At 44.5% G+C, this 27,072-nt stretch overlaps 16 protein-coding genes across 16 annotated transcripts; 4 read left to right on the forward strand and 12 right to left on the reverse strand.

Moving 5' to 3' along the window:
• Positions 1-45: 45 nt before the first annotated feature.
• On the reverse strand, positions 46-1,248 carry KUCA_T00003766001 (uncharacterized protein; the record flags this gene model as incomplete). Its single annotated transcript, XM_022602213.1, has 1 exon — positions 46-1,248. The coding sequence occupies one exon, from the start codon at positions 1,246-1,248 to the stop codon at positions 46-48; it is 1,203 nt and encodes a 400-aa protein (XP_022459779.1).
• Positions 1,249-1,664: 416 nt separating this feature from the next.
• KUCA_T00003767001 (uncharacterized protein) lies at positions 1,665-3,416 on the reverse strand (the record flags this gene model as incomplete). Its single annotated transcript, XM_022602214.1, has 1 exon — positions 1,665-3,416. The coding sequence occupies one exon, from the start codon at positions 3,414-3,416 to the stop codon at positions 1,665-1,667; it is 1,752 nt and encodes a 583-aa protein (XP_022459780.1).
• Positions 3,417-4,692: 1,276 nt separating this feature from the next.
• Positions 4,693-5,715, reverse strand: KUCA_T00003768001 (uncharacterized protein; the record flags this gene model as incomplete). The annotated part of the gene is made up of 1 exon (XM_022602215.1): positions 4,693-5,715. The coding sequence occupies one exon, from the start codon at positions 5,713-5,715 to the stop codon at positions 4,693-4,695; it is 1,023 nt and encodes a 340-aa protein (XP_022459781.1).
• Positions 5,716-5,962: 247 nt separating this feature from the next.
• KUCA_T00003769001 (uncharacterized protein) lies at positions 5,963-8,452 on the reverse strand (the record flags this gene model as incomplete). The annotated part of the gene is made up of 1 exon (XM_022602216.1): positions 5,963-8,452. One exon carries the CDS (start codon positions 8,450-8,452, stop codon positions 5,963-5,965), a length of 2,490 nt encoding a protein of 829 aa, XP_022459782.1.
• Positions 8,453-8,702: 250 nt separating this feature from the next.
• Positions 8,703-10,745, reverse strand: KUCA_T00003770001 (uncharacterized protein; the record flags this gene model as incomplete). The annotated part of the gene is made up of 1 exon (XM_022602217.1): positions 8,703-10,745. The coding sequence occupies one exon, from the start codon at positions 10,743-10,745 to the stop codon at positions 8,703-8,705; it is 2,043 nt and encodes a 680-aa protein (XP_022459783.1).
• A 543-nt stretch (positions 10,746-11,288) lies between these two features.
• KUCA_T00003771001 (uncharacterized protein) lies at positions 11,289-11,819 on the reverse strand (the record flags this gene model as incomplete). The annotated part of the gene is made up of 1 exon (XM_022602219.1): positions 11,289-11,819. One exon carries the CDS (start codon positions 11,817-11,819, stop codon positions 11,289-11,291), a length of 531 nt encoding a protein of 176 aa, XP_022459784.1.
• Positions 11,820-12,135: 316 nt separating this feature from the next.
• KUCA_T00003772001 (uncharacterized protein) lies at positions 12,136-15,258 on the forward strand (the record flags this gene model as incomplete). Its single annotated transcript, XM_022602220.1, has 1 exon — positions 12,136-15,258. The coding sequence occupies one exon, from the start codon at positions 12,136-12,138 to the stop codon at positions 15,256-15,258; it is 3,123 nt and encodes a 1,040-aa protein (XP_022459785.1).
• A 185-nt stretch (positions 15,259-15,443) lies between these two features.
• KUCA_T00003773001 (uncharacterized protein) lies at positions 15,444-15,896 on the reverse strand (the record flags this gene model as incomplete). The annotated part of the gene is made up of 1 exon (XM_022602221.1): positions 15,444-15,896. One exon carries the CDS (start codon positions 15,894-15,896, stop codon positions 15,444-15,446), a length of 453 nt encoding a protein of 150 aa, XP_022459786.1.
• A 219-nt stretch (positions 15,897-16,115) lies between these two features.
• Positions 16,116-16,719, forward strand: KUCA_T00003774001 (uncharacterized protein; the record flags this gene model as incomplete). The annotated part of the gene is made up of 3 exons (XM_022602222.1): positions 16,116-16,224; positions 16,276-16,344; positions 16,433-16,719. The coding sequence occupies 3 exons, from the start codon at positions 16,116-16,118 to the stop codon at positions 16,717-16,719; spliced, it is 465 nt and encodes a 154-aa protein (XP_022459787.1).
• A 145-nt stretch (positions 16,720-16,864) lies between these two features.
• KUCA_T00003775001 (uncharacterized protein) lies at positions 16,865-17,311 on the reverse strand (the record flags this gene model as incomplete). The annotated part of the gene is made up of 1 exon (XM_022602223.1): positions 16,865-17,311. The coding sequence occupies one exon, from the start codon at positions 17,309-17,311 to the stop codon at positions 16,865-16,867; it is 447 nt and encodes a 148-aa protein (XP_022459788.1).
• A 245-nt stretch (positions 17,312-17,556) lies between these two features.
• Positions 17,557-18,507, forward strand: KUCA_T00003776001 (uncharacterized protein; the record flags this gene model as incomplete). The annotated part of the gene is made up of 2 exons (XM_022602224.1): positions 17,557-17,572; positions 17,798-18,507. 2 exons carry the CDS (start codon positions 17,557-17,559, stop codon positions 18,505-18,507), a joined length of 726 nt encoding a protein of 241 aa, XP_022459789.1.
• Positions 18,508-18,682: 175 nt separating this feature from the next.
• Positions 18,683-19,606, reverse strand: KUCA_T00003777001 (uncharacterized protein; the record flags this gene model as incomplete). The annotated part of the gene is made up of 1 exon (XM_022602225.1): positions 18,683-19,606. One exon carries the CDS (start codon positions 19,604-19,606, stop codon positions 18,683-18,685), a length of 924 nt encoding a protein of 307 aa, XP_022459790.1.
• Positions 19,607-19,794: 188 nt separating this feature from the next.
• Positions 19,795-20,151, reverse strand: KUCA_T00003778001 (uncharacterized protein; the record flags this gene model as incomplete). The annotated part of the gene is made up of 1 exon (XM_022602226.1): positions 19,795-20,151. The coding sequence occupies one exon, from the start codon at positions 20,149-20,151 to the stop codon at positions 19,795-19,797; it is 357 nt and encodes a 118-aa protein (XP_022459791.1).
• An 809-nt stretch (positions 20,152-20,960) lies between these two features.
• KUCA_T00003779001 (uncharacterized protein) lies at positions 20,961-24,608 on the forward strand (the record flags this gene model as incomplete). Its single annotated transcript, XM_022602227.1, has 1 exon — positions 20,961-24,608. One exon carries the CDS (start codon positions 20,961-20,963, stop codon positions 24,606-24,608), a length of 3,648 nt encoding a protein of 1,215 aa, XP_022459792.1.
• A 195-nt stretch (positions 24,609-24,803) lies between these two features.
• Positions 24,804-25,652, reverse strand: KUCA_T00003780001 (uncharacterized protein; the record flags this gene model as incomplete). The annotated part of the gene is made up of 1 exon (XM_022602228.1): positions 24,804-25,652. One exon carries the CDS (start codon positions 25,650-25,652, stop codon positions 24,804-24,806), a length of 849 nt encoding a protein of 282 aa, XP_022459793.1.
• Positions 25,653-25,878: 226 nt separating this feature from the next.
• KUCA_T00003781001 (uncharacterized protein) lies at positions 25,879-26,979 on the reverse strand (the record flags this gene model as incomplete). Its single annotated transcript, XM_022602230.1, has 1 exon — positions 25,879-26,979. One exon carries the CDS (start codon positions 26,977-26,979, stop codon positions 25,879-25,881), a length of 1,101 nt encoding a protein of 366 aa, XP_022459794.1.
• Positions 26,980-27,072: the final 93 nt, after the last annotated feature.

Consider the following 27,072-nt stretch of genomic DNA (forward strand, 5'->3'; position numbering starts at 1 on the left):
AATGTTTTACATATTTTAGCTTAACAAAAAACCCTTATTAATCAACTATACAGTGGTGTAGCCCTTAAATTTGACCTCACTAAATAGTTTCGAGTCTTTGTCGAAATATGGACGTTCTGCTTGCGCAATCACTCTGGTTCCATGCCTTGTCTTGGGAAAGTAATCAAAGATACCAGTGTGAAAATGTGACCTATTATCCCAAACTGCAACGGCATTTGGAGTCCATTTTATACGGCACTGAAACTGCAAACATCTCCTAACATGGTCGAAGAGGTAATCCAAGACACTTCTGCTCAGCCTCTTCTCCAGTCCGACAATTTCGGTAGTAAAGTTCTCGGCAATATAAAGAGACTTCAATCCTGTGACTGGGTTTGTCCTCACGATAGGATGCTCTGTAATAATAGGTGGTCTTCTGGTTTCCAAGCCACTTTTTGCTGCCAGAGCAGCCTGTCCAAAGCCACTGCTTCTAGCCTTTAGAGTTTCCAACCAGGATCTGAACTGGGGATCAAGAGCCTCGTAAATCAGATATCCGTTAGCAAATAAGGTGTCTCCTCCAATGAATTCTCCACTGTCAGTTTGAGGTAGAACATCGAATCTCAATGTAGAGATACCAGCACTATTAAGCTCATATGGGACATCCGAGTGCCAAACTTGTGAGGTGAGACCATTCACCGAGGTTTCGTCCTTATAGACTGGATGTACCCAAGGCAAGTCCGGAATAATCCCACTTTGGTGATGAATATGTGGTTCTCCAAAATAAGAGGTGAACTTGATTTGCGCTCTGATATGGAGATCATCCTGGTCTCTGAAGAGAACAACTCCCCTTTCGGCAGCTAACCTGGCCAAGTCATTCTTCTGTTCATCAGTGAGCTCAGAAAGTTTCAACCCCACAATTTCCGTACCACAGTATGGGGTCAAATGAATAACCTCTTTGGCAGCTTTCAAAAGGCTGCTCTTTTCCGGATGGGAAAGGGTGCCTTTGTCTTGAAAACCAGATTTCTCAACATAAGGCTCCATTTTCCATTGAGTGTAATTGGGATACTGAATTCCTTGCCTTCTCGCGTAGAGATATGGAGATTCCGACTCTGGTGTTCTATACCCCGGAAACTTTCCCTCGAGATCTGGGGGAACGGTAAAATCAAATGGCTTATTGGACCATCTTGGTTTATTGTCAGAGGTATCACCAACAATTGGGAGTTTTGTTTGCCCTGATGACGAAGAAGATTCTTGTACAGTAACGGTTGTCATTGTTGAAGCTTATCTCACTGCCCAAAGTAAGTTTTCTTGGCAGCAGTTCGTGTGTTCTATAAGGCTCAGATAGGAATGAAGTAGTCTCACCAAACCCCGGCTTGGAAACTCAAGTCGGACCATTTTTATCGGGATTTGATATCTTGGGTAAACGTAATCTGTGGATAAAATACTCTAATAATACGGTTTGAGCGGCTCGAGCCTCTCGAACAGCCACAGTTTCCGGATACCTGAGTTGACCCGGTGTAGGTAGTGCAGAGCCAAGAACTGCGGAGTGTAATGTGCATATGCATGCGTTTTTGAAACGGTTCAAAAGTTAAAAGTGTTTTGATATAAGGTCGAACAATACTTCATGAGTAGCTCAGAAGTATGAAAAAAGATTACAAAAATATATAAAAATTCACCCTCGAACGCGTTCAATGCTCGAACAAATAATCCAGTCTCTTGTTACCATCATTCTCATGTTTGGACAAGTAATCTTCCTTCTGTTCATCTGATAAAGCCTGCCATTTCTGGGTCTTGGTCTTGTTTCTCCAAATATAGTAGAGCTTTGTAAAAACATAAAGAGCGATATTCATGACACATATACCAATGATAACACGGTTTCCACGGTGGTAGTGGGGCGCATCGTCACTGCGGTATATGTAACTTCCTGCAATACCAGCAAGCTGAATACCAATATTAGACATGGGCGAGGAGATAGCTCTTGCTCTCACAGAGTAGGACAATCTGGAACACCAGGACACAATGATAGCTTGAGCCGACGGATTTCCAATAGCGAAAAACATGATGGCATATTGAGCCCATGGACTCAATGTATTCACTCTAGCATACTCAACAGCAACAACAATCAAAATCCAAACTTGTTGTAAAGAAGAAACAAGGGATCTTTCATTGAAAAGCTCAGACAACAACGTAATCAGCACAATGGTGATACTGGTCATGACCTCTATAGGGATGTTCAAGTAAATGATAGTATTCCTTGAGAATTTCAGTTTTTTCAAGTTGATGTTCAGGTAAGCTTTGATTGGATTTTGAGGAATCTCAAAAACAAAGGACATGATGAGCACTGGCCAAAGATCAAAATCAGACAGAGTTTTCAAGAATTGTTTGAAACTGATACCTTCTCTGTTGTGCATATCCGACTTCGAGGGGTCATCACGAAGAAGCCTATTAGTGATAATCTTCTCTTCCCTTTCGGTGAAGACTCCTTTTTTGTTCCATCTAGTCTTAGTTTGAGTAGGGCCAGGGACCATGAAGAAAAACGAGGTAATTCCAATAGCCAATGTGATCAAACCATCAAACAAAAACAACCAACGCCATCCTTCTTTTCCGTGAAGGTTAACCTTCAAAAAGGCAATAGCCAACAGATTGCTGATAATTCCCGAGCAGGAATCAGTGAGCCAGAATAGCGACAAACGGAAACTGATTTCCTCTCTGGTATAGAAGTATGACAGGTACTGAACAGCATCTGCAATGAAACCTCCTTGGGCAACTCCTAATAAAAAGCGCAGTGCCAAGTACGACTTGGTGTTATTCATGAAGAATTGGAAAAGAGCAATAAGACTCCAGATTGACACCTGGATTGGAATCCACCAATCAGGGCCAAACTTCTTACCAAGCATTTGGGAAGGAATTTCAGAGATAATGAATCCAACAGACCGCAGTGTGTTTCCGTTGTTATAATCATCAGTGCTGAGACCAATATCATCCAATAGTCCTCCGGCAACTGCAGAACTCAGGTTTCCTCTGTCAAGATTCAAGGCAAAAAATAGGACACAGACCATTGTAAAGATCCTAAAATCGATCTTCCTGGTCAACTGTCTGTCCTCCTTGAAAGTCCATCTCAGGTAAGGGTCGAAAGCGTGGTAGTTCTCATACTTCTTCTTAGGATAGTACTTCTTAGCAATTTCAAAATCAGGATTCTCGAAGAGTGATAGCCTGGTGGCGATCTTGTCGTCATCATGAGTCCTACCCTTGAAGAAGCTTTTGAACTTGAAAGTCAAGGAAGTGTCAAATTTCAAAGGTTCGGCTAATTGATCCACATCTGTGGGTTTGTAAATGATGATGCCGTCCTCGTCACTACTATCCCGAGAAACGACTTTTTCTGTAACTAAGTTGACATTCTTAGCTTCCAAAGAGCTCGCTGCGTTCTCACCGTCGCTCATGATAAGCCTCAGTCAATTCTCAAAGATTATGGATATGCGGGTCCAGACATGTTGAGATCTGTGCATTCTCCTTTGTAGTATTTATAAAGTTTGATTACGAGCTCAGCGGAAAAAAAGTTTGCATAGGTTAAAACTGAGACACCCATTGTGGAGAAGAAGCGGATACAATGAAGAACGTAATTCCTATGGGTTATTCGAACAAGAAAGTGTGACTTTGGCTTATCTGCACGGCTCTTGTTGCGTGATAACCAAAGTCCGGATTGATCCTCCACAGTTACAGCAGAGATATCCGACACCCGGAAAGTTGCCGGTGGCTTGTGGCTGCAATTTATTCGGTCCAATTTTTTAATTTTCTGGTAGTTACCAAATTGACGCACATATTAGACAATTGGCATGCAGAGCCCGGCCCTGACGGTTATAATTTGATATATTGAGAAGGGGCCGACGGAGGCCGCTATTGATAACGGTTAACAATAGAGGCGTTAGCGCCATTGCAGGAACGTCATCAAGCAAGGACTTTGAATCTCAGCAGTTCCATTGTGTTGAGGAATATCGATCACGAAAGAATAACAGCCCACCTGCAATATTTGAGAAGTGCAGGGGGGTGAAATCGAGTCATTTTAAGCTTCTGTATCTGCGGTAGTTGAGATGGTTTTGAAGGCGTAGACATAATGCTTAAATTTGAAACGGGATTAAAATCATCCTGCTCATAAGAGTAATACACCCGGGAAAGAAGAGGCCTGTTTCTGTTCCACTTATTCCTTATTAGAAAATGGCTTACTCGAAGGCGCTACTAGCCTTTAACGTTAGGTCTTAAAACAATTATTCTCCCACAATGGCGTTCGATTTTTGAGGAAACATTAGAACCTCAAAGAAGCGCAACTGTGGAAGTACACAGGTATTCATTGAATCTGTCTAAGATCAAAGGCCGAAGCCTAGTGCTTTGCATGAGAGACGATAAGCAAAAAAGCATTATGTAATATCTGAAAACGTCAAAATGATGACGGTTATGAGCCCATTACGAATATTAAACAGGTTTGGAGACATATGTCTGTCCTAAGATTACAATCATCATATCACAAGCGGCGTGGCGCAGTGGAAGCGCGCAGGGCTCATAACCCTGATGTCGGTAGATCGAAACTACTCGCCGCTATACGAACTTTGTTTTTTTGCTACCACTATTATTAGAGCACGAATGATATGCCATTTTTGTGGCTCTTGCTTATATTCTAGCGGCTTTATTTTTTTTCGACGGAGATGCTTCGTGTATTAGTATTTATTTTTCTTCCAGGTCAAAAACAAGAGCACCATCCTTCTTAGGATCATAAGGTTCAATCAAGAACTTGGAGAACTTCTTCAAGTTATCAACGCCTCTAATCTCCATTCCGAGCAACGGCATCTTCACAACATGATAATCCTCGTAGAGCTCATCCATTTGGTCCAAGTACTTTGTTTGCATCTTCCATCTGGCTTTGCACCTCTGACAGTCATGATCATCTGAGAACAACAGCTGGTTGACGACGATGGAGTTCACGTCCATGTTGTAGGATATCAGTTCTTGGATGAGCCTCTCGGTTTCGTAAAGTGACAAGAATTCGGAGATACACACACAAATGAAAGTGGTAAGCTCTGGATCTTGGAACTGCTTATTTACCTCAGACACCTGTTCTTGCAAGTCCTTCAGTTTGGCGAATATTTCTTGCTTCTGATTACCACCCATCATGTTCATCAATGGACCTAAGGTTCCACTGAGCTCATTGAACTTGCTAAGCAATTTGCCCAATGTTGTAGGAAGTTGCAAGAATCTCAAAGTATGGCCTGTTGGAGCAGTATCGAAGATGATGGTATCATACTTGATAACCTCGTTGTCTTCAGAAGTCTGATTTTTGATATGTTTCATTACCTCCATAAAAGACAAGCCTTCGTCAATACCCGGAATCGATGAGCTGACGTCGCCCATTATCGATTTCAAAGGATCATTACCATCGCTCTCGCCGAAAGAGGCCTGCAGCTCTTGCATAGAAGCACTAGGATCAATCTCCATGCACGATAAGTTGTCCATGCCTTCAACCTTTCTGGCATCTTTGCCGAACTTCTGACAGAAAGCGTCAGACAGGTTGTGAGCCGGATCTGTGGAGATTAGAAGGTAGTTCTTGTTGGGGTTAGCCAGAGCCAGCTGGATGGCGACCGAACTGGAGGTGGTTGTTTTACCAACACCACCTTTTCCTCCAACAAAGATCCACTTGAGACTCTCGTGATCGATAACCGACTTGAGTGATGGCTCTAATTCAAAATCCATAGTTAGTAAGTCTATAACTTTGTTGGGAAGCTGAGCAGTAGGAACGTAGGGTGAATTGTAACTTGTAAGGTGTCGTTTTCTCGAGCGAAAGATAAGTGAGAATAAGTCGTGTGCTACCAGGTGCGGCTGAAAAAGAACCTTCGAGTGAATAAATGCGCATATACCGATGGTTGCCGTCATATATACTTACAGTTCCAATTATCAATGTCAAATAGTGATGACTCACCATATAAGCTTACAGTATATTTTATTTAGTCTCCAGATCCTCAATTTCAGGCTCAGCCATAGTAGAACCCTCTTCTGTCAGCTTCTTTGAAGCCTCATCGTCCACCAACGGAGTTTCGCCCACTTCCACAGCTGGCTCAGCAGCCACGTGCTCAGATTGTTCCACTAGGATCTCTTCAACAACTGGAGCGGCTGACTCTACTACCTCAACCTCAATAGGCGGCGCAATAGCAGTGGTGGCCTCAGCACTGAAGATGTCGATGGTCTCGGAGCCTTTGATCTCCTCTGGTAAACCATTACAGTCGTAATCCCAGCCGACAAGAAGCTTAGAAGTCTCACATTTGGACTTGATCCAAGGAGTACCGTAGATCAGTGGGGACAGGGAGACGAAGTAGTACAACGCACCCGTGAAGAGAATCACAAACAAGTAGACCGAAACATAACGCTTTGGACGCAAGACATAACTGTAGAGTACCTCGAAGGTTTGTCCGACTCCCAAGATACTAAAGTACAGGGCGGGTAAGTAATGGTGCAGGAACAATTGACGTTCCATGAGGAAGGATGGGAAATAGTGAATGGCCCATCCGAGAACAATATGGGACATCTGAACGTTGTAGTTGAACACAACTGAGTTTGAGCCCACACTGTAACCACGTTGCCATTTCAGTAAACTGAAAACGACGTACACAGAGAATCCAAAAAGGAAGACGGATGAGGCCCACCATGTGACTGGGTTGCCCAAGAAGTATACCTGGGATCCCTCGTTTCTCCAGTAGCTGATACCTCTGGTCAAGAAAGGCCACGAGGCCGGACGAGACTCATAAACATGAGAGGCAGTCAACCCCTTGTTCACCTGCCACATTCTTTGGTGTAGTTCCAAAAGCTTCTGGAAAAAGGTAAGTTTTGGGTAACTAACACGTTCAGCAGAGGCATCTAGGAATGGGCTCACATTCTGTTCAATGTACCAGTAACCAAGGGACTTAATACCTTGAGTTGGACATGTCACTTCCTGCTGCTCGAATCCCCACTTGGGAAGCTTGGTTTCGTGGGACCAAAGGTAACAGCCGGTCATTGCATGGTGCAAGCGGAAAACTGTCTCGATAGCGCGAACCCTGTTTTGAGCATCACCGCTCTTGGATTTCTGCTTGACAATTTCAACAATAAAGTCATCGTTTGCATCACCTTCAAAGCCTTCGTACCCGTAAGCTGAGACCTCGTTCTGCCAGTCTTGCTCGGAAACCACCGGTCTGACATCGTGCGAATGCAAGCGTCTTTGCGTCAAAATGTGCTTGAGTCTGATCTTCGTTCCATCCGTAATTGGTTCAAATTGTGTGGGAGCTTCAGAGACGTTATACAATTCAATTTCCCATTTGTTGTTATCATCCAAGTGAGGATAGAGGGTGATTTGTTGTTGGCCTGAACCACCTTCGTACAAGTGATTGTGCGAGTGCAAGTATCCTCCCACGGTATTCAAATGACGTATAGTAACCACTGAGCCAACACCAACATTTGCTTGGGTATTTTGTGGAATTGTAGCATCGCGGAAACTGGATCTGAACGCGGAAGACATGAAGGCTGCTCCATCTCCTTCATTGACCAAAAGCTGGAAGTGAATGGAGAAAAAGAATAGGTATAAGAAGAAAGGAATTCCCAACAAAACAGAGACCTTGACAATGATCTGACCGTAAATTTTCTTGGTGCTGATCCGAAGGTCTCCAATGGTGAACCAAAGGTTCCACGCACTGACTGCTCCAGCCCATATAATAGTGAAAAGACCAACCCACTTGGACGACAAAGCCAGACCCATCGACATTCCAGATGCAAACAAAGCTCTGTACCATGAGAATGAGAACGGAGTTGCATTCTCGACTCTTTTTAGAGAATAGACAGAGGCAGCGATGAAGAACAATAATGGCGAGTCAAGCAAAATGAATCTCGAGATGGTGACGTTTGCATTTTCGATGACAAAAAGCGCAGCAGTAATCAATGAGACAATTGGCTTGCAACCAGTTGATCTCAGGGTCAAGTAAACCAATACACAAGTAGCAATTCCCAACACGGCTGGGAACTCTCTCATCAAAACGTAGGGCACGTTGGATGGGAATTTGTCACCAATCTTTTCAAACGCAAAATCGCCCTTGAAACCACCCAAACTTGCAACTCCTGCAAACAACATCTTTGCTAGTGGAGGATGGACATCCATGAAAAAGTCACCATTGATGTATTTCCGGGCGAAACCACCAAAATGGACTTCATCGAAAACCACAGAGTCGGGATTTGAGATGCTGTGCAACCGAACAAGCGAGGCAAAAACGATCAGCAATGCCAAATAGACTTTCTCTTCGAATTTATGAACCTCACGAGATTCTATCAATTTGGCACTTGGTGTGGTCACCACAAATGGTCTCAATTCACCCTTCTCATAAATTAACTCAGTGGTGAAATCGCTTTCACCGGCCCGAGACGACGCTGCAGCCTTGGCCAGCGCTTTTTTAGGTATCCTCTTAGACATTCTTCTGAGGAACGTTCAATAGCTCGAAGTGGGAAGGCGATTGGGGTTGAACAGAATGAAAAGACCTCACATCCAAACACGTCAACCATACACGCCTCGCATTTTGTTCGTGTCCAGGACTGGGAATCAGTCACGTGATCAAAACTCGGAACTCGACCTGAAATAGTCCGTCATAGTTGAAACATCTTAGGTAGTATGGTAAAATACGTCTCAGAAATACATATTATACAGTAGCGAAGTTCCGAAGCGATTAAAATGGAACATCGTCACCCAGGGTCGCACCTGAGTGGTCAATATCGTCCTTGAAATGCTTGAAACTGTTCAATATTCCCCCAAGTCTATTGGAGGATTTTACGGTCTTGGGAGACTTGAACCCGTAAATGCTGATTGATTTCAGCACAGTCAGATCATCATTGCCCCAGTTTGAGTTGATTAGTATCACCACCTCTGAGACGGGCGTCTCAGAATCTTTTATAGCAACGCTAAGCTCGAACTTCTGGCAAGACCCACCCTCTTTTCTGTACTCCAAATCAGCAAGCTTGATGTACTCCGGTGCAAACAATTTGTTCTCATGGATAAACCCAGAGGAGACTTGCCTCAATGAATTCCCAGAAGAACCCTTTGCTGGTTTAGCGAGTAACTCGATCTTCCTGGGAGCTGTACTGCTAGGAGCCACATCATTTGGGTGACATAACACCACTTGATTCAAAAGCACGGGTTCTGACAGACTGATTCCAACGCTCACCTTATCCGGGTGACCAAGAATTTGCCATAATGAATTGTCATCCACCAAGACATTAGCTGGACTGTTTCGCCTGTCGTAGACATCACCAGCACCAAGTGGATCAAACGAGACCTCCCCAACAAGTTGTCTCTTCAGGAAGTCATACCAGCCCCAGGCAACCCGCTCCAGAGCAGTTGTTCTTTTTCTCGGTCTGCGTATCGTCTGTGGCACTGTCACTTTAGGAATGATCTTGGCTCCTTGCGACTGACTAGCGTAGTTTGTCTGTTGCGACGAAGTGGATTTCTTGATTTCTTGACGAACAATTCTGGAAACCAAGCGGGAAAGCTCAAAATCAGACAGCTGTGGAACAGATCCATTGTCGTGAGAACCCCTCGAGGAAGCGATGGAAGCTGAAACTTCCTCTTTGATGGACTGTATTTCATCGTGAAGCTTGGATCTTACCTCATTTTGTAGATTGACCTCAAGTTTGGATGCAAAGTCCTGCAAAGAGAAGTCTTCCTTGTGCTGCTCCAGAGCTTTGGCAACAAATTCTGAAATGTACTTCTCAAACTCAGGCTTGATGAGCACTTTTCCTGTTGAAGGGTCAATGGAAATCAAGTTCTTGTCTCTCTTCTCTAGGAGACGCTTCGCTTGCTCATTTTTGATCGTGATCTCCTCGATCTTGTCATTAAATTCAGTTAACAAACTTTCAGTCTTATTTTGAAGAGCCGTGAACCTGGTCCAGACTTCGCTCAGACTCTCGGAACTACCCCCAGCATTTGCTTCCAGTAAGGCCCTCAATGTATCTGCATCCTCGTTGGCCTTGTTAACTTCGCCCTGTATCACCTGAACTTGCTTGCTTAATCTCTCCACATCGCCAGCGATTTGAACCTGCTCTTTTACAGCCTTGTCAAAGGATATGTCCAAGGAATCCACTCTCTTAGATAAGTCCAAGTCCAAATTGCTGAGCTTCTCCTCGATGTCGCGGAATTGAGGCACAATCTGAAGATAGTCTTTGTTCGATCTCTTTTGATACGCCGAGATAATCCGTAACTGAGAATCGTAGGCTGCAAACCTTGTGTTCGCGTCTTGCATCGACTGAACAGGGAAGGCATACGACAGGTAAAAAACCGTAGCAACAACTGATATAAGCACTGTTGGAACAACTATTATGGCAAGAACCCAAACACGTTTGTTGGTGAATTCTCGAAGTATGTTCGTGAAGCTGTCTGCCACACTCAACTTCGTGGATGTCAATTTTGGAGCATCAATCAACTGTTTTTTTTTGGAAATAGGGGTATTCGGCACCGAACCATCTAGACTGTCATAAATTCGAGACTCTTTCACGTCAAAAGTGCTCTCCTGGAATGTTTCACGATGTTGTTGCGGTAGACCACCGTTGTTCTTAGCAGTTCTGTATGTGTCGTTTAAAAACCTCAGCTCCTCATCATCAATAGCATCTGGTTCGTTAAACCCTCGAAATTCCTGGTTCGGGTTATTCCTTCCTTTCATTGTCGTACAGACAACAATGGGAGACTCGGTGTGGATATTCTGGTATAAAGACCACATACTAACAGATGGATTCAAGGCGCGTCTGGAAGCGCGTGAAACAGATCGAGGGTAAACCGAGGGTATACGAGGGCAACCGACTTTCCCACGCGAATCTGCTGAAAAAGGCGCTTTTTAATAAGTGAATTCATTATTTCATGTTATTGAGGAGTGCTCTTAAATAATCTGTCTAAATTAGAGCCATGTACTTGGCAGGGTGCAGATTTTGGTGCCATGGGGCGTCGCGTTGCGGTAGGCTATACGTTTTTCATGAATCAGCACCAGACATGATATTGATTGCAAAACCTTCAATGCAAAAAAGAGACCAAGAAGATAACCATGTCATTATTTTTTCTTCCCAGTAGGCTATTCCATGCTATCGCGAGATGCCATAAACGTAGCTTAACCAGCCTTTCCGGTAGACCTTGAAAGATGTCAGTCACAGGCTACCATCCTGTCCATATGCCAGATGCATTTTGATGACATTAAAAAAATTTCAAGTCATAAGGCGATATTAAAGCATAGAAATGATCATTAGGCTCCATTGCGTGTTATTTCATCAACTTAAACAGCCTCCTCGGTACTAGTTGTTTCATTAACAGCCTCCTCACCACCAGTCGGCTCAGCAACTTCCCATGGCTTCTTCCTTTCTTTGAGAACATGTTTCGACCCCGTACTCGGGTCAAGAACAACATTGGGTATTTGTTTGATACCCGGAACCGGCTGGTTGTTCATTATCAAGTTGACCAGATGCTCGTAGTTCGAAGAGTAAGGAGGAGCTTCTGCAGCTGTCTCTGTAACTGTATCTGTGACCGGTCTGGAATGACTCTCGTACTTGCTCTTCCAAACCTCATAGTCATCCAGACTCAGAATATCGCCAGTTTTCTGGCAGAAGAAAAATACCTTTGCCTGCAAACTCAGAATTGACTTAGCACTTTTGTCAATTCCGTCCACCGTGATTTGTTCGGTTGGGTTCTGTTGATTGTGCATGTCTATGTACTGCTCGTACACCTGCTGTAGACCTTGTTTATAGCCCTCGTCCGAATTAAAGTCATAGTGGTAAAATGCTTCGTACACTTTTTCCTGGGGATCCATTATGGTATATAAGATATTATGGTGAATCCGCTCGATTTTTGTATGAAATTACTTCGCATAAGGATATATCATAAATCTTTAGCCCAACTTTTCATAACGGCTTTGGTCGTGTATGGAACCCATTTGCGGCTAGTCTGATCCGACAGTTTCACGTTGCCAGCACTCTATAAGATTACAGACCTACCGGTACGGCGATACTGGAATGGACCAATAAGACAGTCTGAACCGATATACATTTTAGGTGACCAGATTGTTGCTGAAATTCTTTTGTTCTGCCAAATTGACGCGAATCGTTGTTTGAAGGCGAACACGAGCCATGGCCCAAGTTCCCATTGCAACAAGGCCTGTTGTGCCCCCAGGAGAACCGAAGAACGGCAGTATCCAGCCTTCCCAGAGCCCTGAGACTTTGCCGAGCATACCCATGATCCCTGAGGGCGTGCCTGATGGTATGCTTCCTGACGTGAGGCAAAGGCTATTACGCCAGGCCAATGAAAGAATACAGTTCAGAAACAGGAAGCTAGGAATTTCGCATGGCTACTACGTGAAGGTGATGTTTCTTCTAGGTCTTCTCCAGATCATAGGGCTTGCGTTTTTCACAAAGGGATTTTTGCTTTCTCGCCAGGTGCTGCCGTTCACGTCGAATTGTATGGATCAGCAGGGAAGAGACCAATGTCTCAAAGCATCGCCCTTCGAGAAAACAGTGATAGTGGTTATAGATGCACTTAGGTTCGACTTCGTTATACCTGTTGAGGGCAGTACTGAGCCATATCACAACAAGCTCACTGCTTTGTACGAGTTGTTCCAGAACGAGCCTGAGAACTCGCTTTTGTTGAAGTTCATAGCCGACCCCCCCACCACAACGTTGCAACGATTAAAGGGGTTGACTACAGGATCCCTGCCCACGTTTATAGATGCGGGGTCCAATTTTGATGGAGATACTATAGACGAGGACAATTGGGTTAGTCAGCTGTACCACAATGAAAGAAACGTTGCTTTCGTAGGTGACGATACTTGGACGGCACTGTTTAACCCGTTCCTATACCAGAACCTGACCCGTCCTTACGATTCTCTTAACGTATGGGATTTGCATTCGGTTGACAATGGAGTGATTGAGCATATTTTTCCGACCATCACTAACCGTTCTGCGGAATGGGACGTTCTTATTGGCCATCTGCTTGGTTTAGATCATTGCGGACATAGATATGGCCCCCGTCACAGTGCCATGGAGCAGAAACTGATTCAGATGAATGGGTTTCTCAAGGATCTCATGCAAACCATTGACGATAAAACGTTGTTGGTGGTGATGGGAGATCATGGAATGGACCAGACCGGTAATCACGGCGGAGAGTCTCCTGATGAAGTGGAAGCTGCAATGTTCATGTACTCGAAAACACCATTTTTCGGAAGAGTTGCCGAAGCAGAAAAGGCATATGACATCTCAAAGGCTGGAAAGAGCTTCAGGTCCGTGAATCAAATCGATTTAGTATCTTCCTTATCCTTTCTCATGGGACTTCCAGTTCCTTACAACAATCTTGGATTTCCAATCGAAGAGTTATTCACGCGCCACCATGACAATAAACTGCTGGCCTATGCGAATTTCTACACTTCTGTTCAGATTCACCAGTATAGGAACAACACAGATCTGCTGAAAAACGACGAGGAGGTGAACCTGAAATTCTCCAAACTGTTGAAGAAATGGCCAGTCATTGTGCAGGACCCTAGCACCAGCCCCGAAGCATGGTTTGCATTTGCGCAAGAGGCAAGAGAGTATCAAGAGCTTTCCCTCGAGAAATGTAAAGATCTCTGGGCTAGATTTGACTTGACCAGTATCACTCTTGGGATTGTGATCACCATAGTCGCCTTGACTTTACTCATAGTTTACTCCAAGCTCATCCCATCAGTGGTCATTGCCCAGTTGAACCCTCAATTCTTTAGCTCGAGCATTGCCATCAGTTTTGTCTGGATTGTCTTGATGGGATCGCTATATGTCGTACTGAAACCTGACAACTTGACTCTCAATTGGAGCTTGCTGCTTGGTGTTGCAATTGGAATTGCGAACGGCATATTGGCCCCAGTCATGGATCGTTATTCAATCCCATGGTTGATCAGCCAGGCAAGAGAACGCATGGATCTGAATGGATGGACTTATATGGCATTGACGTTCATTATCATGCACTCTCTGGTCTTCACCTCAAACTCGTTTGTGATATGGGAGGACAAACTTGTCGCCTTTTGGCTGAGCACATTTGGATTCTGTGCTCTGTTTAAGGCTACTCGCCTTCAAAACAGCTTCAAAAGAGCTTGGGGTTGTTATCACGCAGCGTCATTCATTATCATGGTGAGAGTGAGCTCCTCCATTACTCTTTGCCGAGAAGAACAACAGCCAAAATGCGTTTCCAACTTCCAGATCACTTGGTGGGCAATTGCTCTTTTGTTTGTAGCTGCCTATTTATTGCCAAAAATCATCGAGGGCTTCTACAAGATATCATCCTCTTTTGAAGGTGCTGCATCACTATGGATAACTACTGGGTTGAGAGGCTTGATGTTCATGACCGCCATTCACTGGACTCTTGAGTACTTGGAACACAACGCTGTTCTAACCCAATCTCTTGGCATTCCCATGAACTTGCTCAAACTGAGCAAAATTACTATTGCGAGAATAGTATTGGGCATTGCTTTGATAGCTGGAAATGTGGGCTGGTTTCTTGGGCCTCTGTGTATCAGACTAGACCTTAGTCTAGAACCTGCAGCAGCATCAGCTTCTCCATCAGCAAAGAAGGAAGCTCAAATTCTTGGGTACGGCAACGCTTATGGCTCCAGCTACTTCTTACTGGTAATCAACATTTTGGCTGCTACTCTGTTGGTTTCCAAGCCTTTGGGAGGACTTTCTTTGTGCCTAATGATCTACGAACTGTTGACTCTACTGGAGTTAGCGGATCTTCTGGATATCCGTCACGACATGATCTCTGTCGTCGTCATGGGTCTGATCGGATATTTGCACTTCTTTACATCTGGACATCAGGCTACTTTGCAGTCCATTCATTGGGATGTTGCCTTTATCCTGAACGAAAAAATCACTTTTCCATTCACACATCTGACTGTCATTTTGAACACTCTTGGACCATTCATAATTGTCAGTCTCTGCGTTGCTCTTTTGTCAATATGGAAGATCACACCTACAAACAAACCAATCACACTCTTTTCCCGAATAGTCGAGAACGCAACGGGTATTCTGATCTATCAGTCTTGTCTGACGCTTTCCACACTTATAATGGCTGCTCATTTCAGAAGACACCTGATGGTGTGGAAGATTTTCGCCCCAAGGTTCATGCTAAATGGGCTTATAATAATCTGCATGAACATCGTGCTGACATTTGTCACTGTTGGTGTTGGAAGCGGAAAGGTTGTCAAGAGGTGGAACGAGCTCTTTGGCTCTTGAGCACGGAGAGCACCTGTATCATATTAGCATAGACAAAAACATTAAATAATACAACCAATAAGGTTTGAACTGAACCTCTTCAAAGAAAAACAATTGTTAACGTTGTCGTTAAAAGCACAGCAAAATATATTTACCAATTCTAATGTACAAATGCGAGAAATGCTAGTCCAGAAGGTTATCCTAGCCTAATAGCTTGGTCCACCCAGGGTGGTTCCTTCTGTCCCATTGATAACTGGGACTGAACGCCCTTGTTCGATAACACTCCACAAAGCTTCTCTGATAGATTTAGCCTGTTGTTCTTTTTTCTGAACCATCTCATCAACATCCATAGTGGTGTCGTCCTCCTTTGGCTTATCAGCAGCACCCTTTCTTCTATCAACGTAGATCTGGTTACGTTCCAGCTTCTTTCTTCTTTTGTTGGACAAAGTCTGAGTAGTGAGCAAACCGGTAGGCTGAGACACACCAGTATATAAGGCAACTGCACTGGACTTGGCGGTACCAACAAGCGAAGCTGGTCCTCTGAATCTGCCTGTAGGAGCGGATGATCTCTTTGCGGCTCTCTTTCTGGCCAGCCCAACAGCCTTCTTCCTTCTCAAGATACCGTCCTTGGGTCTATTGACTGAGTTTCTGGATGGCATATTCTTATAATTTTTCTAGGCGGCGGTGTTGAAAGGAGGTTTCAATCGGTAGCCTGTCTAGGTGAAAAAAAATTAATGCACGTCTGAGAAAAAATTCAAATTAGGGTCGTGCAAATGCACAATAATGTGAGTTCTCTCGCTGGCCGTGGAGACCAACTTGAAGCTGTCCGTCATCTACCTGCAATCATGTCTATACTGGTAGGTCACACAATCAATATAATGTCTGAAACCGAAACAACCCCACCAGCTAGCGAGGATAGACGCGAGGATCTTTATTTGGAGTCGTACTCTTTTACCACAGCCGCGCAAATCATAGGCTCTGTCGACCGTATGTTAACTGCTTGAAGGCTAACGAGAACTGTACTAACCTTTTCATCAGGCAAAGTGTTTGTGTATCTTAGAGATGAGAGAACTATCTTTGGCGTTTTGAGAACATTTGATCAATTCGGTAAGTCAGCAATTCAGAAACACTAGTCTTCTTCGCCGATACTCGAGGAGACTACCCATTCACAGCAAATGCTAACCCTTTTTTCCAGCAAATTTGGTCATCCAAGATGCTGTTGAAAGAATATGCCTTCCAGGAAAGAGGTATGCCGACGAAGAGAGAGACACATACATAATCAGAGGTGAGAACGTGACGATGATGGGAGAACTGGACATTGACAAGGAGGACCAGCCCATGGAAAGTTTTACTCGTATACCTTTCAAGGAAGCCGAGAGGGAGTTCAAGCAAATACAGCACAATATCAAGTTGTCGCAGGCGAAGAAACAGGAGATATTGACCAAAAATGGCCTCGTTGGTGACTACATACAGGATCCATAGGTTACTAATAACGTTGCAATGTACGATTAGGTTTCTATACATTTGAGCTATGCATTAAATGTGATGCAGAAAATAAAAACGAAAGAACTTAGCGTGAGTCGTAGCAGTCATGAAAGCTGTGGAGATCGTAAGTACCTTAAAATGGTTAGGCCTCGGCAACCACATGGTCTTCTCTTTCGTGAAAGGGTGTGAAATCTGGATTTTTTCCAATTGGAAAACGCCTAGTTTCGCCACACTTACAAGAACATTCCATGATGTCGTTGTTTTTTGTCTTTTTCTTCGAAGGATTGGAAAGGCGAGTGGACATCGTTATGCCTTCAATCTGCCTTCTATGGCACTTTTTGCATATAGACCTCTTTACTGTCGGTGATAGTTTGAGCACCGCTTTTTTCGACACAATATCCAGATTGCGCGCATACACTCTGGAAAGTGTTTCCATATCCTTTTCATTGTCCGAAGATTCGCTTCTGGCAGCCATCAGAGTGGATATCTGGTATAGGTAGGAGAGTCTGGCATGGTGTTCCTTCCGTGGTATCTGTTTTGGTGGCTTCGGAAGTTTTGGCTTTCTCGGTGAAGAGTGGTCACCAGTCATTGCCTAAACAATGAATAAAATAAGTATACACACTTCTGGAAATGCAGTTTGGAGAATGAATATATAACTTGGTGATCGTGCCAATACTGAATTATTTAAATCTATGATATGTTCTTGGTTAGGAGCACGGCTCGCACCAACTCTCCAGTCTCCAGCACCTCCACCGAAGGCAATACGCCTGACTATCATATCACATAGCCACCGTTCTTCAAGCAAAATCAGACTAATTGTCACCAATTGAATAAATGAGTGGTTACGATAGTGCTTTATCCATTTTCAGGTATGTTTTTTTTTTTGCTTTGGAGATAGGGGGATTGCCATTGGCTTCTATGTCTTAACCCGATTGCCACCTCTTTAGATCTGTGATTGCAGTTACTAACAATAGTCCAGTCCTGACGGACACGTCTTCCGTAAGTGAATGTAACAAATTCACAATTGAACTTTGTTCTATTCGGTGTGATCCCAATTACTAACTTTTTTTTGCAGAGGTGGAATATGCCCTGGAGGCGGTCAAACGTGGTACGTGTGCGGTGGGAGTCAAGGGTAAAGAGGTTGTTGTTTTAGGATGCGAGAAGAGAACCACCTTGAAACTTCAGGACCCACGTATCACACCTTCCAAGATTAATAAGGTGGATAATCATGTGTTACTTGCATTTGCCGGATTGAATGCAGACGCTAGAATCCTTATCGATAAGGCCAGAGTGGAGGCCCAGTCTCATAAGCTAACGGTTGAAGACCCCGTGACAATAGAGTACCTCACCAAGTATGTGGCTGGTGTTCAGCAGAGGTTCACGCAAAGTGGTGGTGTCAGACCCTTTGGTATCGCGACATTGATTGCTGGATTCGATGAGAACGACAACACTCCAAGGCTATACTTGACGGAGCCATCTGGTATATATTCTGCATGGAAGGCCAATTCGATCGGAAAGAGCAGCAAGACGGTGAGGGAGTTTTTGGAGAAGAACTACTCAAAATACGAAGAAGAAGGCACTGAGCTTTCTGATGAGGAAACCATCAAGCTCACCATCAAATCTTTGCTGGAAGTTGTTCAGACGGGAGCCAAGAACATCGAAATCGCAGTCATGAAGCCAAATAGGGTTATCAAGTATTTGGACAACGACGAGATTGCAAAGGTTGTGGAGGAGATAGAAGCTGAGAAGGCTGCGGAGGCCGAAAAGAAGAAGCCAAAACATTAAAGCAATTCGAAAAGAAACGAAAGCACTAAGTATATTAGGTGATGGAGAAATGCAGAAGGCCTTTCTGTTAGAAATAGAAGAGACTTGACGAATGTTCAATATAGGATATGTGTTGATACTGAAAGCTTCTACTACCGTGCTAGAAAGTACATCTATTATTCAATTTACATGCTTTTTACTGATCTCTGGTACGACCCTGAACATCAATAATTTCATCGTCACCTTCCATGACCTCCTTTGGAGTGTCTATGGTATAGGTCCGGGCCAAACGACCCTTAGGGGTCACTTCGATCACCATATTGTAGAACGAGTCTGATATGATGGCCTCAAGAGGATTGTGGACAGTGCTGGAAAGAGTCGCTATGGACATTGTCCCAATGCGTTCTTCCGAGTTTTTGTCGATGATTCCCCTGCGCTCAATGCCCAGCAAGGCATACGCTCCATCTCTGAATCTCCACTCTTGATTATGGGATTCAATAGGACCCAATGCCAAACGGTAAGTCTGCGACCCCATCTCAAAAATCTCATCAAGACTCTGTTCGTTATCCTGTAGGGCATACGTGAAACGCTGGAGCGCAAACTTTGCCAGATTCGTATCACCGATTTCCAGTTCTGGTTCCAAGGCCTCGTATCTGAGCTTAGTACTCTTTAACTTCTCCATCACCGTATCCAGCTCTTTCCTTCTTCTCCGTAACATGGTTCTCGCGAACAGCCAGCCACCTAACAGTACCGGTGGAACCACTATGGTTGCAATGGGTAATGCAACGAACACCACCACTGATCCAATGCCTAGGGCCAATCCAAAAACCTTGACCGAATCAGGCACTAAACTGAAAACCCCGTTAGACCCCACCCCGCGTCTTATTTGTAGACTTGATGTCGAGCTAAAAGACCTATGAGAGAATTTCCAGTCATATCTGGAGGCTGGACTGGTTATTTTGAATGCGGTAGTACCAGGTATGCAATGTATTTTTTCTTGTCTCGAGCTTAGTTTGGGAGCGACCAATGGATATACGAACCGCGAACCAGACAGAAAACGGTGGCACAATGTGATCCGGCCGAGTCCCACACAAGGCCTCTGTTGTTTTATGGACATCATTGTGAGAAGCTAGACTGACAGTGAGAACTCGGAACCTGGGGTACGGAAAGATTGGTAAAAATGTCATTGGTAGCTTGCAGAATAGTTCTGTGCATAAACCAATATTACGCCGCATATTTGAATGAGTTTGCTAAAAGGCATGAGGGCCATGCGAGTAGATGGTGGAGAAAGAGGCCATCTGCATCAATTCAAAGAGCTGTTGGAAAAGAGACGGGAGTTTGATCAGTCAAATGAGTCGACGACCCGTACTTCTGTGGTAGATCTCGGAAAAATATAGCCATCGCGGAACTGCCGATTTCGAGTACTAAAGAAGATGGAACCATTGAGCACCTCTGTAAGTCAGAAACCACACCGTTTTTTTTGCCATGTCGCAACTGACGGAAACGCATAGCACAAATACAACTCTCAGCTTTGGCTCTATTTCTGCCGCTCGGGATTTGCCCCATGAATGAACGGATCTTCTTTTCCGGAAGCATCGAACTGCTCACTAGATTCTTACTTGCATATATTACTTGCATACTACATGCACACCAAATTAACATCATCACATCGTTAAAGAGTAGAACAAAAAAGCAAAAAAACTTCAAAATCGCTTTGCCGCACGCATATCTTTGTCAAAATTTAGTAGAAAACTCCGGCTGGTCAGCAAATAGTCTCAGCCTTCTTTGACAGCCTCTTACGGCACATGCGGCTCGCCATGATTTAACCACGCAGCCGCGGATTTTTGTTTAAGTATTATCCTCGGAGTTACATGATCCGGAATAACTTATCGGAGATTCCACTGTTTTCACTGATTACTATTGGAGCGGAAAATCACTCCCAACTGCCGAACAATAGTGAATTTCTTGTTCACGGCTAACATGGAACTGCTGTGCCTTCTGCCGAGTGTCACCCCCTATCTGGACAGAGGGGTGGAAGTGCGCGCCTCACCAGAAGACTTAGAACTATTTCCAATCATTCATTGCAAAGGCTTAACGGCGGATATACGGCAGAGACGGGTAGGAATCTGGTTGTTGTATATTCGGTGATCACTTTTAAGAACGATTATATTGGATTTCTCAACTGATTTTATTAAGCTGCCTAACTGGAGCCACATTCGCGTTAAGAAACCAGACCCCGTGCTCGCAGTGCCCGCTTCAAAGCTCCGTGAAAGCTGAAACAAGACTAGTCTCGTCAAACACAGGCTTAGGAATATTCAGACTGTGTCAAAAGTTACCGGTTTCAACCAAAAGCGATTTGAATACCAAAATTGGAGCGTTGACTTGAAAGTTGCTTCACGCTAGCCGGATCAGCCGTTCCACCACCAGAGGACATACCGAGATCATCACCTCACTGACAAAACGATCTCTCCAGGATGTCTTTCTTTTTCGGAAAGTCATCCTCGCCTACCGCCACTGGAAATTCGTACTTTCCATCAGCTGATTTGTCTAGCCAGTTCAAGTCTGGAAACCCCCCGTTCTCAGTCACCGAATCCTCTTCAAGATCAACGCAGAAGACACTATCTAGCTCCGATGCCCATGCTGCCTCGTCCATAAGCTTGCCAAGTGGACCAAGTGGTGATCTTCGGTCTTTGAGAGCGGACACAGTCAGTGGGAAGAAGCCCGCTTTTTTTGTTCCTGGTGCAACTGATGCCAACTCAGCCACATTTAGTTCCGACTTCAGACCGAATCTCAAGTCGTATAATGAGAAGTTGGTCGCATATCTTACGTCACAAGGTCTTAATATCAATCCTCTAAAGCTGAGTGAGGAGAAAACCTCTGCATCGTCGAGATTTCTGGGGTTCCACAAAGCTTCGGACCATTCGCTACAGGCGTTCATCTCTGGTAATGGTCCTATATTGTTCTTGCCACATGCTCCTACAAAGAAGAAGACTGAAGCTGGCGCCTCAGAGGATCCAGATGATGACGACGAGATTAGCAGGGCACCCACTCCATCGCTCCCGGGAGCAGACATTTCAACGACAGCTGCTGATCAACAAGAGGAAGTCGATAGGGTCACCCATACCTTTGCCGTAATCTTGAAACTCAGCAAACCACATTCTCTCCAGTATACAGCCCATGCAAGATTTGAAACGGTTGTTTCAAATCAATGGCCTCAAGGTGTACCACACCCTGGCAAGAATGGAAAGACCAAGATGGTGAACAGAGAAGACTACAAGGTTGCCAAGGACTTACATTGGGATCTCGATATACGAAACTGCGATTGTTTCATTGCCTTTAAGAACCACAAAGATGATAATGAGGATGAGGATTTGCATTTTCATTTTCAAGAAACTGACTCGGTAACGACTTCCAGCACATCTGATAGTGGGAGTATCGTGGTTTCTAAAGAGCCCATGCAGAAAATAAGGTATTTCGAAATGCTTCAGCCTGATGATTTTGAAGAATATGATCCAGAGTCTGAAGAGCGCAACCAGTCGTCTGGTACTGCCCCTGGAAGTGGACGAATTTTCAACCCGGGCTACTACATCTTCATCATGCCTGTGTTGTTCCCTATAAACATGCCTGAATCCATCCTGACTCCGCTTGCTCAAGTGCAACATCATTTCACGCTGCAATTGGAGAGATTGGCTTTACCGGCTTTACAACCACCGGCAGCAGTGTTCCTGTCTACGTCACCTCATCGTCTGTCAAATAACTTCGATGATTTAGAGCCGTCACTGTCACCAGTCACGTCTAACATGTCTACCGGTGGAGGTGGAAGTAGTATTTTTGCATCGCTATCACCAAAGACAAGCGGGTCGTTTTTGAAGTCCCTCGGAAATCATAATACTGCACCCAAGCGCAAGCTTTCAATGCGGTCCAAACAGCCCACGGGTAACAGTTCTTTGCTTAGCTACAACTACAGACTGCCAATCATACGATTGCCTCCTTCAGACTCCGCAACTACTCTGAACAAATCCATTTATGTTAACAAGGTATGGAACGATGCTATGAACTACGAGATTCTTTTCCCAAAAAAGTATGTGCAACTGAGCCCAGCTTCTGGAGTGGCGGATGACATCATGCGACCATCAACATTCAACCTGCAAGTGAAGATAATTCCATTGATCAAAACGTTGTCTGTCAAACGAGTTAAGGTGAACATCCTTGAGAAGATCACGTATATATCTCAAGATCAGAAGTATGAGGTTGATGTAGGAAAGACTGATTCCAGCGGAATCAAAGAGCGCACCATCACTTTGTTCGAGGTTAAGACGAAAGAGAAGGGTCCATCTACTGCTTTGAAAACAGAGATTATCAAGGGTTGTGTGAACGATAATTTGCTTACGTCCTGTTTCAATAACGGTCATTTGAACAGACAGCCCACATCACAACAGCCTACTCACAGGAACAGATCTCATTCTAACAGTTTCTTCAGTCATGGGAACAACAACAGTTCCAGCAGTACTAATGTGATTAAGTCTAATGCTCCAGATGACATTGTCATTACAAATCCTGTGAAGATCACGTCTCCCCTTGTTTTCCAAGCTGCCGATGACTTTGATTTCATTAAGGATCTGCACCAAAACATCATCGAAAGCAGAACAGATATTGCAGACTTGGTAGAAGAAGATGAGAATGGTGAGGAACTGACCTCAATTTTTTCAAACGGATCACAAACTAACCTATCTCCTCAAGCCTCAAACAATTCAGCGGTTATCGACGATGAACTCGATACGGGAGGAAGCACTTTGAGAAGCATATTTTCCAAAAGCTCGCTTGTCAAGTCGCCGATACTTGGTGAAATTGTGGGGAACACCTCTCGAAAGTCTTCATTTGGAGCCAACACTGTACCAAAAAACTCACATAAAAATTCTGGGGCACCAGATAGTGGACTGTACCCTGATTGCTCCTTTCACAACGTCAAGATCCGTCATCGCTTGCAGATCTGCTTCAGAATCAGTAAACCCGAGGACAAGAGGCCGGAGAACGGAGACCCAGTGAAAATGCATCATTACGAGGTGATTGTGGATACTCCACTGGTGCTGGTATCGCCATTTTGTGTTGGAGAAAGCATAGAGCTACCGTCATATGACTCTGTGATACAAGGACCTCCAAAGTTTTCCATTGGAGTAGCCAATGCGGTAGATTACGAGTCGGGTGAGATAATCTTCGACAACGATCAACCTGAGAGATTGCCCTCATTCAACGAGGCTGTTCTTCAACCTGCTTCTCCAATGATGTCTACTGGTATTATGATGAACCGTCTACACGACTCCGCAACAAGCATGTTCTCAGATGACAGTGTGAATTCAACCACATTACTGTCTGCATCTCCTTTGTCTATCAACGCATCTTCACCAAGTGCGTTCCCCTCGAGCTTAAACAGCTACGATCTGGCTAGACGAGACCGAAACAATACCGTTGACTTCAACAACATTGATGCACTAATGGCAAATAGCGATCAACCATACAGCAGATCTGCAAGAGGTTCATATGGAACCAGTTTACCCGGGGCAGGCACTAATTCCAAAGAATCTGAATCGGCTGCAACGGTGTCAAGTGCATTATTGGGATTGTCTTTGGATGATCAAACCCGCGAAGTTTCTGCCCCTATGCGCATTCAGAAAGAACCTGTGACACCCAGACCACCAACTTTGGAGAAACGTCAGTCGGGCCAGTTGACCAACATGTTCAAGCCTCCACCCGTCTTTGGATCTGAATTGACTCCCTCTGTGACCACTCAATCAGACTCCTCTGTTGGCACCAGAACCCAAGATGAGCCACCTAGCTATCAGGTAGCGGTCACAGATGGCGACGAAAAAAATAATCTAAAGAAGAGTTTACTGGACGACCAAGATGATGAAAATAACATGGATAGCATTGAGTACTCAGGAGGAAGTGGAACTCGTGCGCTTTATCCCACAGAGCATCGTCTGGGTTCCAATGAGAGTCTATATGGTCCAGGTGAGGGTATATTAATGGAAGATGATGTCCAGACTCTTAGCGGCTTGGAGCCTACCAGTTATGGTTCTGTTCCACTTCGTGCTACCCAGGCGTTCCATGTTTTGAATAATTAGGATGAGTTACGAGGATTCTGCTAGTCTTGGCTATCTCGAGATCATTCGTTACGAGTGATGACTCGGAACGACGGAAATGCTCTACCCAAAAATAGTTGATGAATGGAACGCATTCAGACAGTCATTTTTAATAATTTATTTCAAGTCTTTAACGCGTTATCGTGTTGGTTGTCTATGTACATGTCTGAGACTAATTTACTGCTCAGTCTTTTGCTCAATCGTCTTAGGCTTATTATCGTCAACTCTCTGTGGTTCTGGACGATAGATATCACCGTAATGAGCCATAGACTTCAGCATGTCCGAACCCTCATGAATTTGGTTGGGAGGCTGAACTGGAGTTGTCCACTCGGACTCAAACAGCGAACCTGCCAGAACAACCTCGTCCGTGTACGGATCAACGTTGAATGTCATGTACTCTATCATGTCACTTTCTTTTGACTGAGACTTGCCATCTTTGGTGAACGTGAGCTTTTGTTTGGTCATGTATTTGTAGGTGATCTGAACAGCCAACACCGAGCCGTCCTGATTGGGTAAGGTTTGTACGTTCACAATCTTGGGAGGCTTGTTGAACTTGACCATCTTCCAGTCAAGTAAAGTTCCCTCGGGGATTTTGGCCTGTCTTTCTCTCAAAGCATCCAGTACCCATCTAGTGACGCTCTTAGACAAGACATCAACCTTGCGCTTAGCAAAAGCCTGGTTTACCATCACATAGATCTCCAGCGATCTAGTCTTCCACTTTCCAAATCTCAGTCTGGCCTTGGTGATAGCACCTTTTTTCGTTCTAGTGATCATGGCAACATGAACGGTGTTGAGACCAACAAGTGCAGCACGTTTCAAAAATTGCTGAACGAACAGTTTGGGGTGCTTGAAAAAACTGGGATATCTCGAGAATCTTGGTGGGATGTAGTATTTCGTCACCACTCCAACAGCATTGATGCTTGGTCTTGGTTCCACCTGCGACGAAGCATACCTTGCCCAAAAAGGCGATCTGAATGCACTCAATATGGGCCGCATTGCGGTCCTCGAGATTCCAATGCTCATCATTGTAGCTGTAGTGGTTAAGCCAGTTTTATTATCGCGAACATTCAGTAGCTTGAAATATTGCACTCTCTCATCTCGCGATAGCCATGCTGAGATATACACGCAAATGATGTCTACTACGCCAAAACCTGGAGAGAACTGCTACAACATGCTACGCAAGATATGGCCTTTAATTACTCTGGAATGTGAGTGTCCCACGGTTTCAGGCATTATTTCTATATTTTGGGACCTATTCATCATCAAAGTTCAGATAATGGGCAAAAGTCAAATACGAGGTATGACTCTTTACTTCACCTTCACCCCGCGTAACATTGAACCATTGATATGCCTCGTCTCCCTCTCTCACTCTGATTCCTCTTCCCCAAGGATTGAAACCCCTGGCTTTCTTGCTGATGGGTTCCTCTGAATCAGCCTCTTCGGTTGCTTCTCTTTTTGATCCTGAAGAGACCTCCACATCAGCAGACTCCACCGGAGTATTGTCCCTCTGAGCCCTAATGAGCTTGACCTTTTCAATACCCTCCAATTGTCTGCGTTTGACATCGCGCAACCGGTCCAAAGCGTCATCTAGTGTTCTAACCATGTCCTTTCTAGCTTCCCATTTACGACCAGCAACTTCCACCATCTCAATCCCGGTCCAGCCCTCTGCTTCTAGGGCTTCCACTGTCTTCAAAACTTGTTCGATACAAGGAGAAAAACAGCATATACCTATACGCTTCCCTTTTGCAACAACGCTCTTGAGACGCGGTATGGCCGTCCATGGAGAAGGCAAGTCCAAAAACACGGAATCAGCAGATACGTCGACAGTCTCATCGTTCTGAATTATATCAAAACCGTTCTCACAAACGTCTCTGTGGGTTATGATGAAATTTGGCAGGTGGTGATCCTCGAACTCTTTTTTAGCTTCGAGATATCTGGATTCGTGGAACTCATATGTGAATAGCTTACCGGTTTCATTAACTGTTCTAGCCAGGGCATGACTGAAAGACCCTGAACCCGTACCTGCTTCGATAACTCTAGACCCGGCAGTGATACCCAGTCTTTGAACAATATAGGAAGAGTCTGGAGTATACACAATCTGTGTTCTGTGAGGAAGCGAAATGGACCACAGTTCCGGCGTAGGATACAGTAAATGAATGAACCCAAAACCTTTTGAGCCGGAGACCTGCGCACCGTACTTGGATCCAATCATTATGTCATGTGGAAAGGCTCCATATCTGGTATTCAAGATCTCACCAGCCTTAACGTTGATTGGTTTGATGCTGTCCCTTCCAATGAAAGCAAGCACAAGATCGCCCTCTTCAATGATACTTTTATATCCTAGAAACGACATCTGGACCGTGAGTTTTGCGATCGGAATGTACCACGGTCTGGATAATTCATGATTTTTCAGCTTACTAGGTTACTCCAGTTGATAAAAAAAAAG

The sequence above is a fragment of the Kuraishia capsulata genome, genomic scaffold (genome assembly GCF_000576695.1).
Source record: "Kuraishia capsulata CBS 1993 genomic scaffold, Kuraishia_capsulata_scaffold_4, whole genome shotgun sequence".
Taxonomy (NCBI): domain Eukaryota; kingdom Fungi; phylum Ascomycota; class Pichiomycetes; order Pichiales; family Pichiaceae; genus Kuraishia; species Kuraishia capsulata.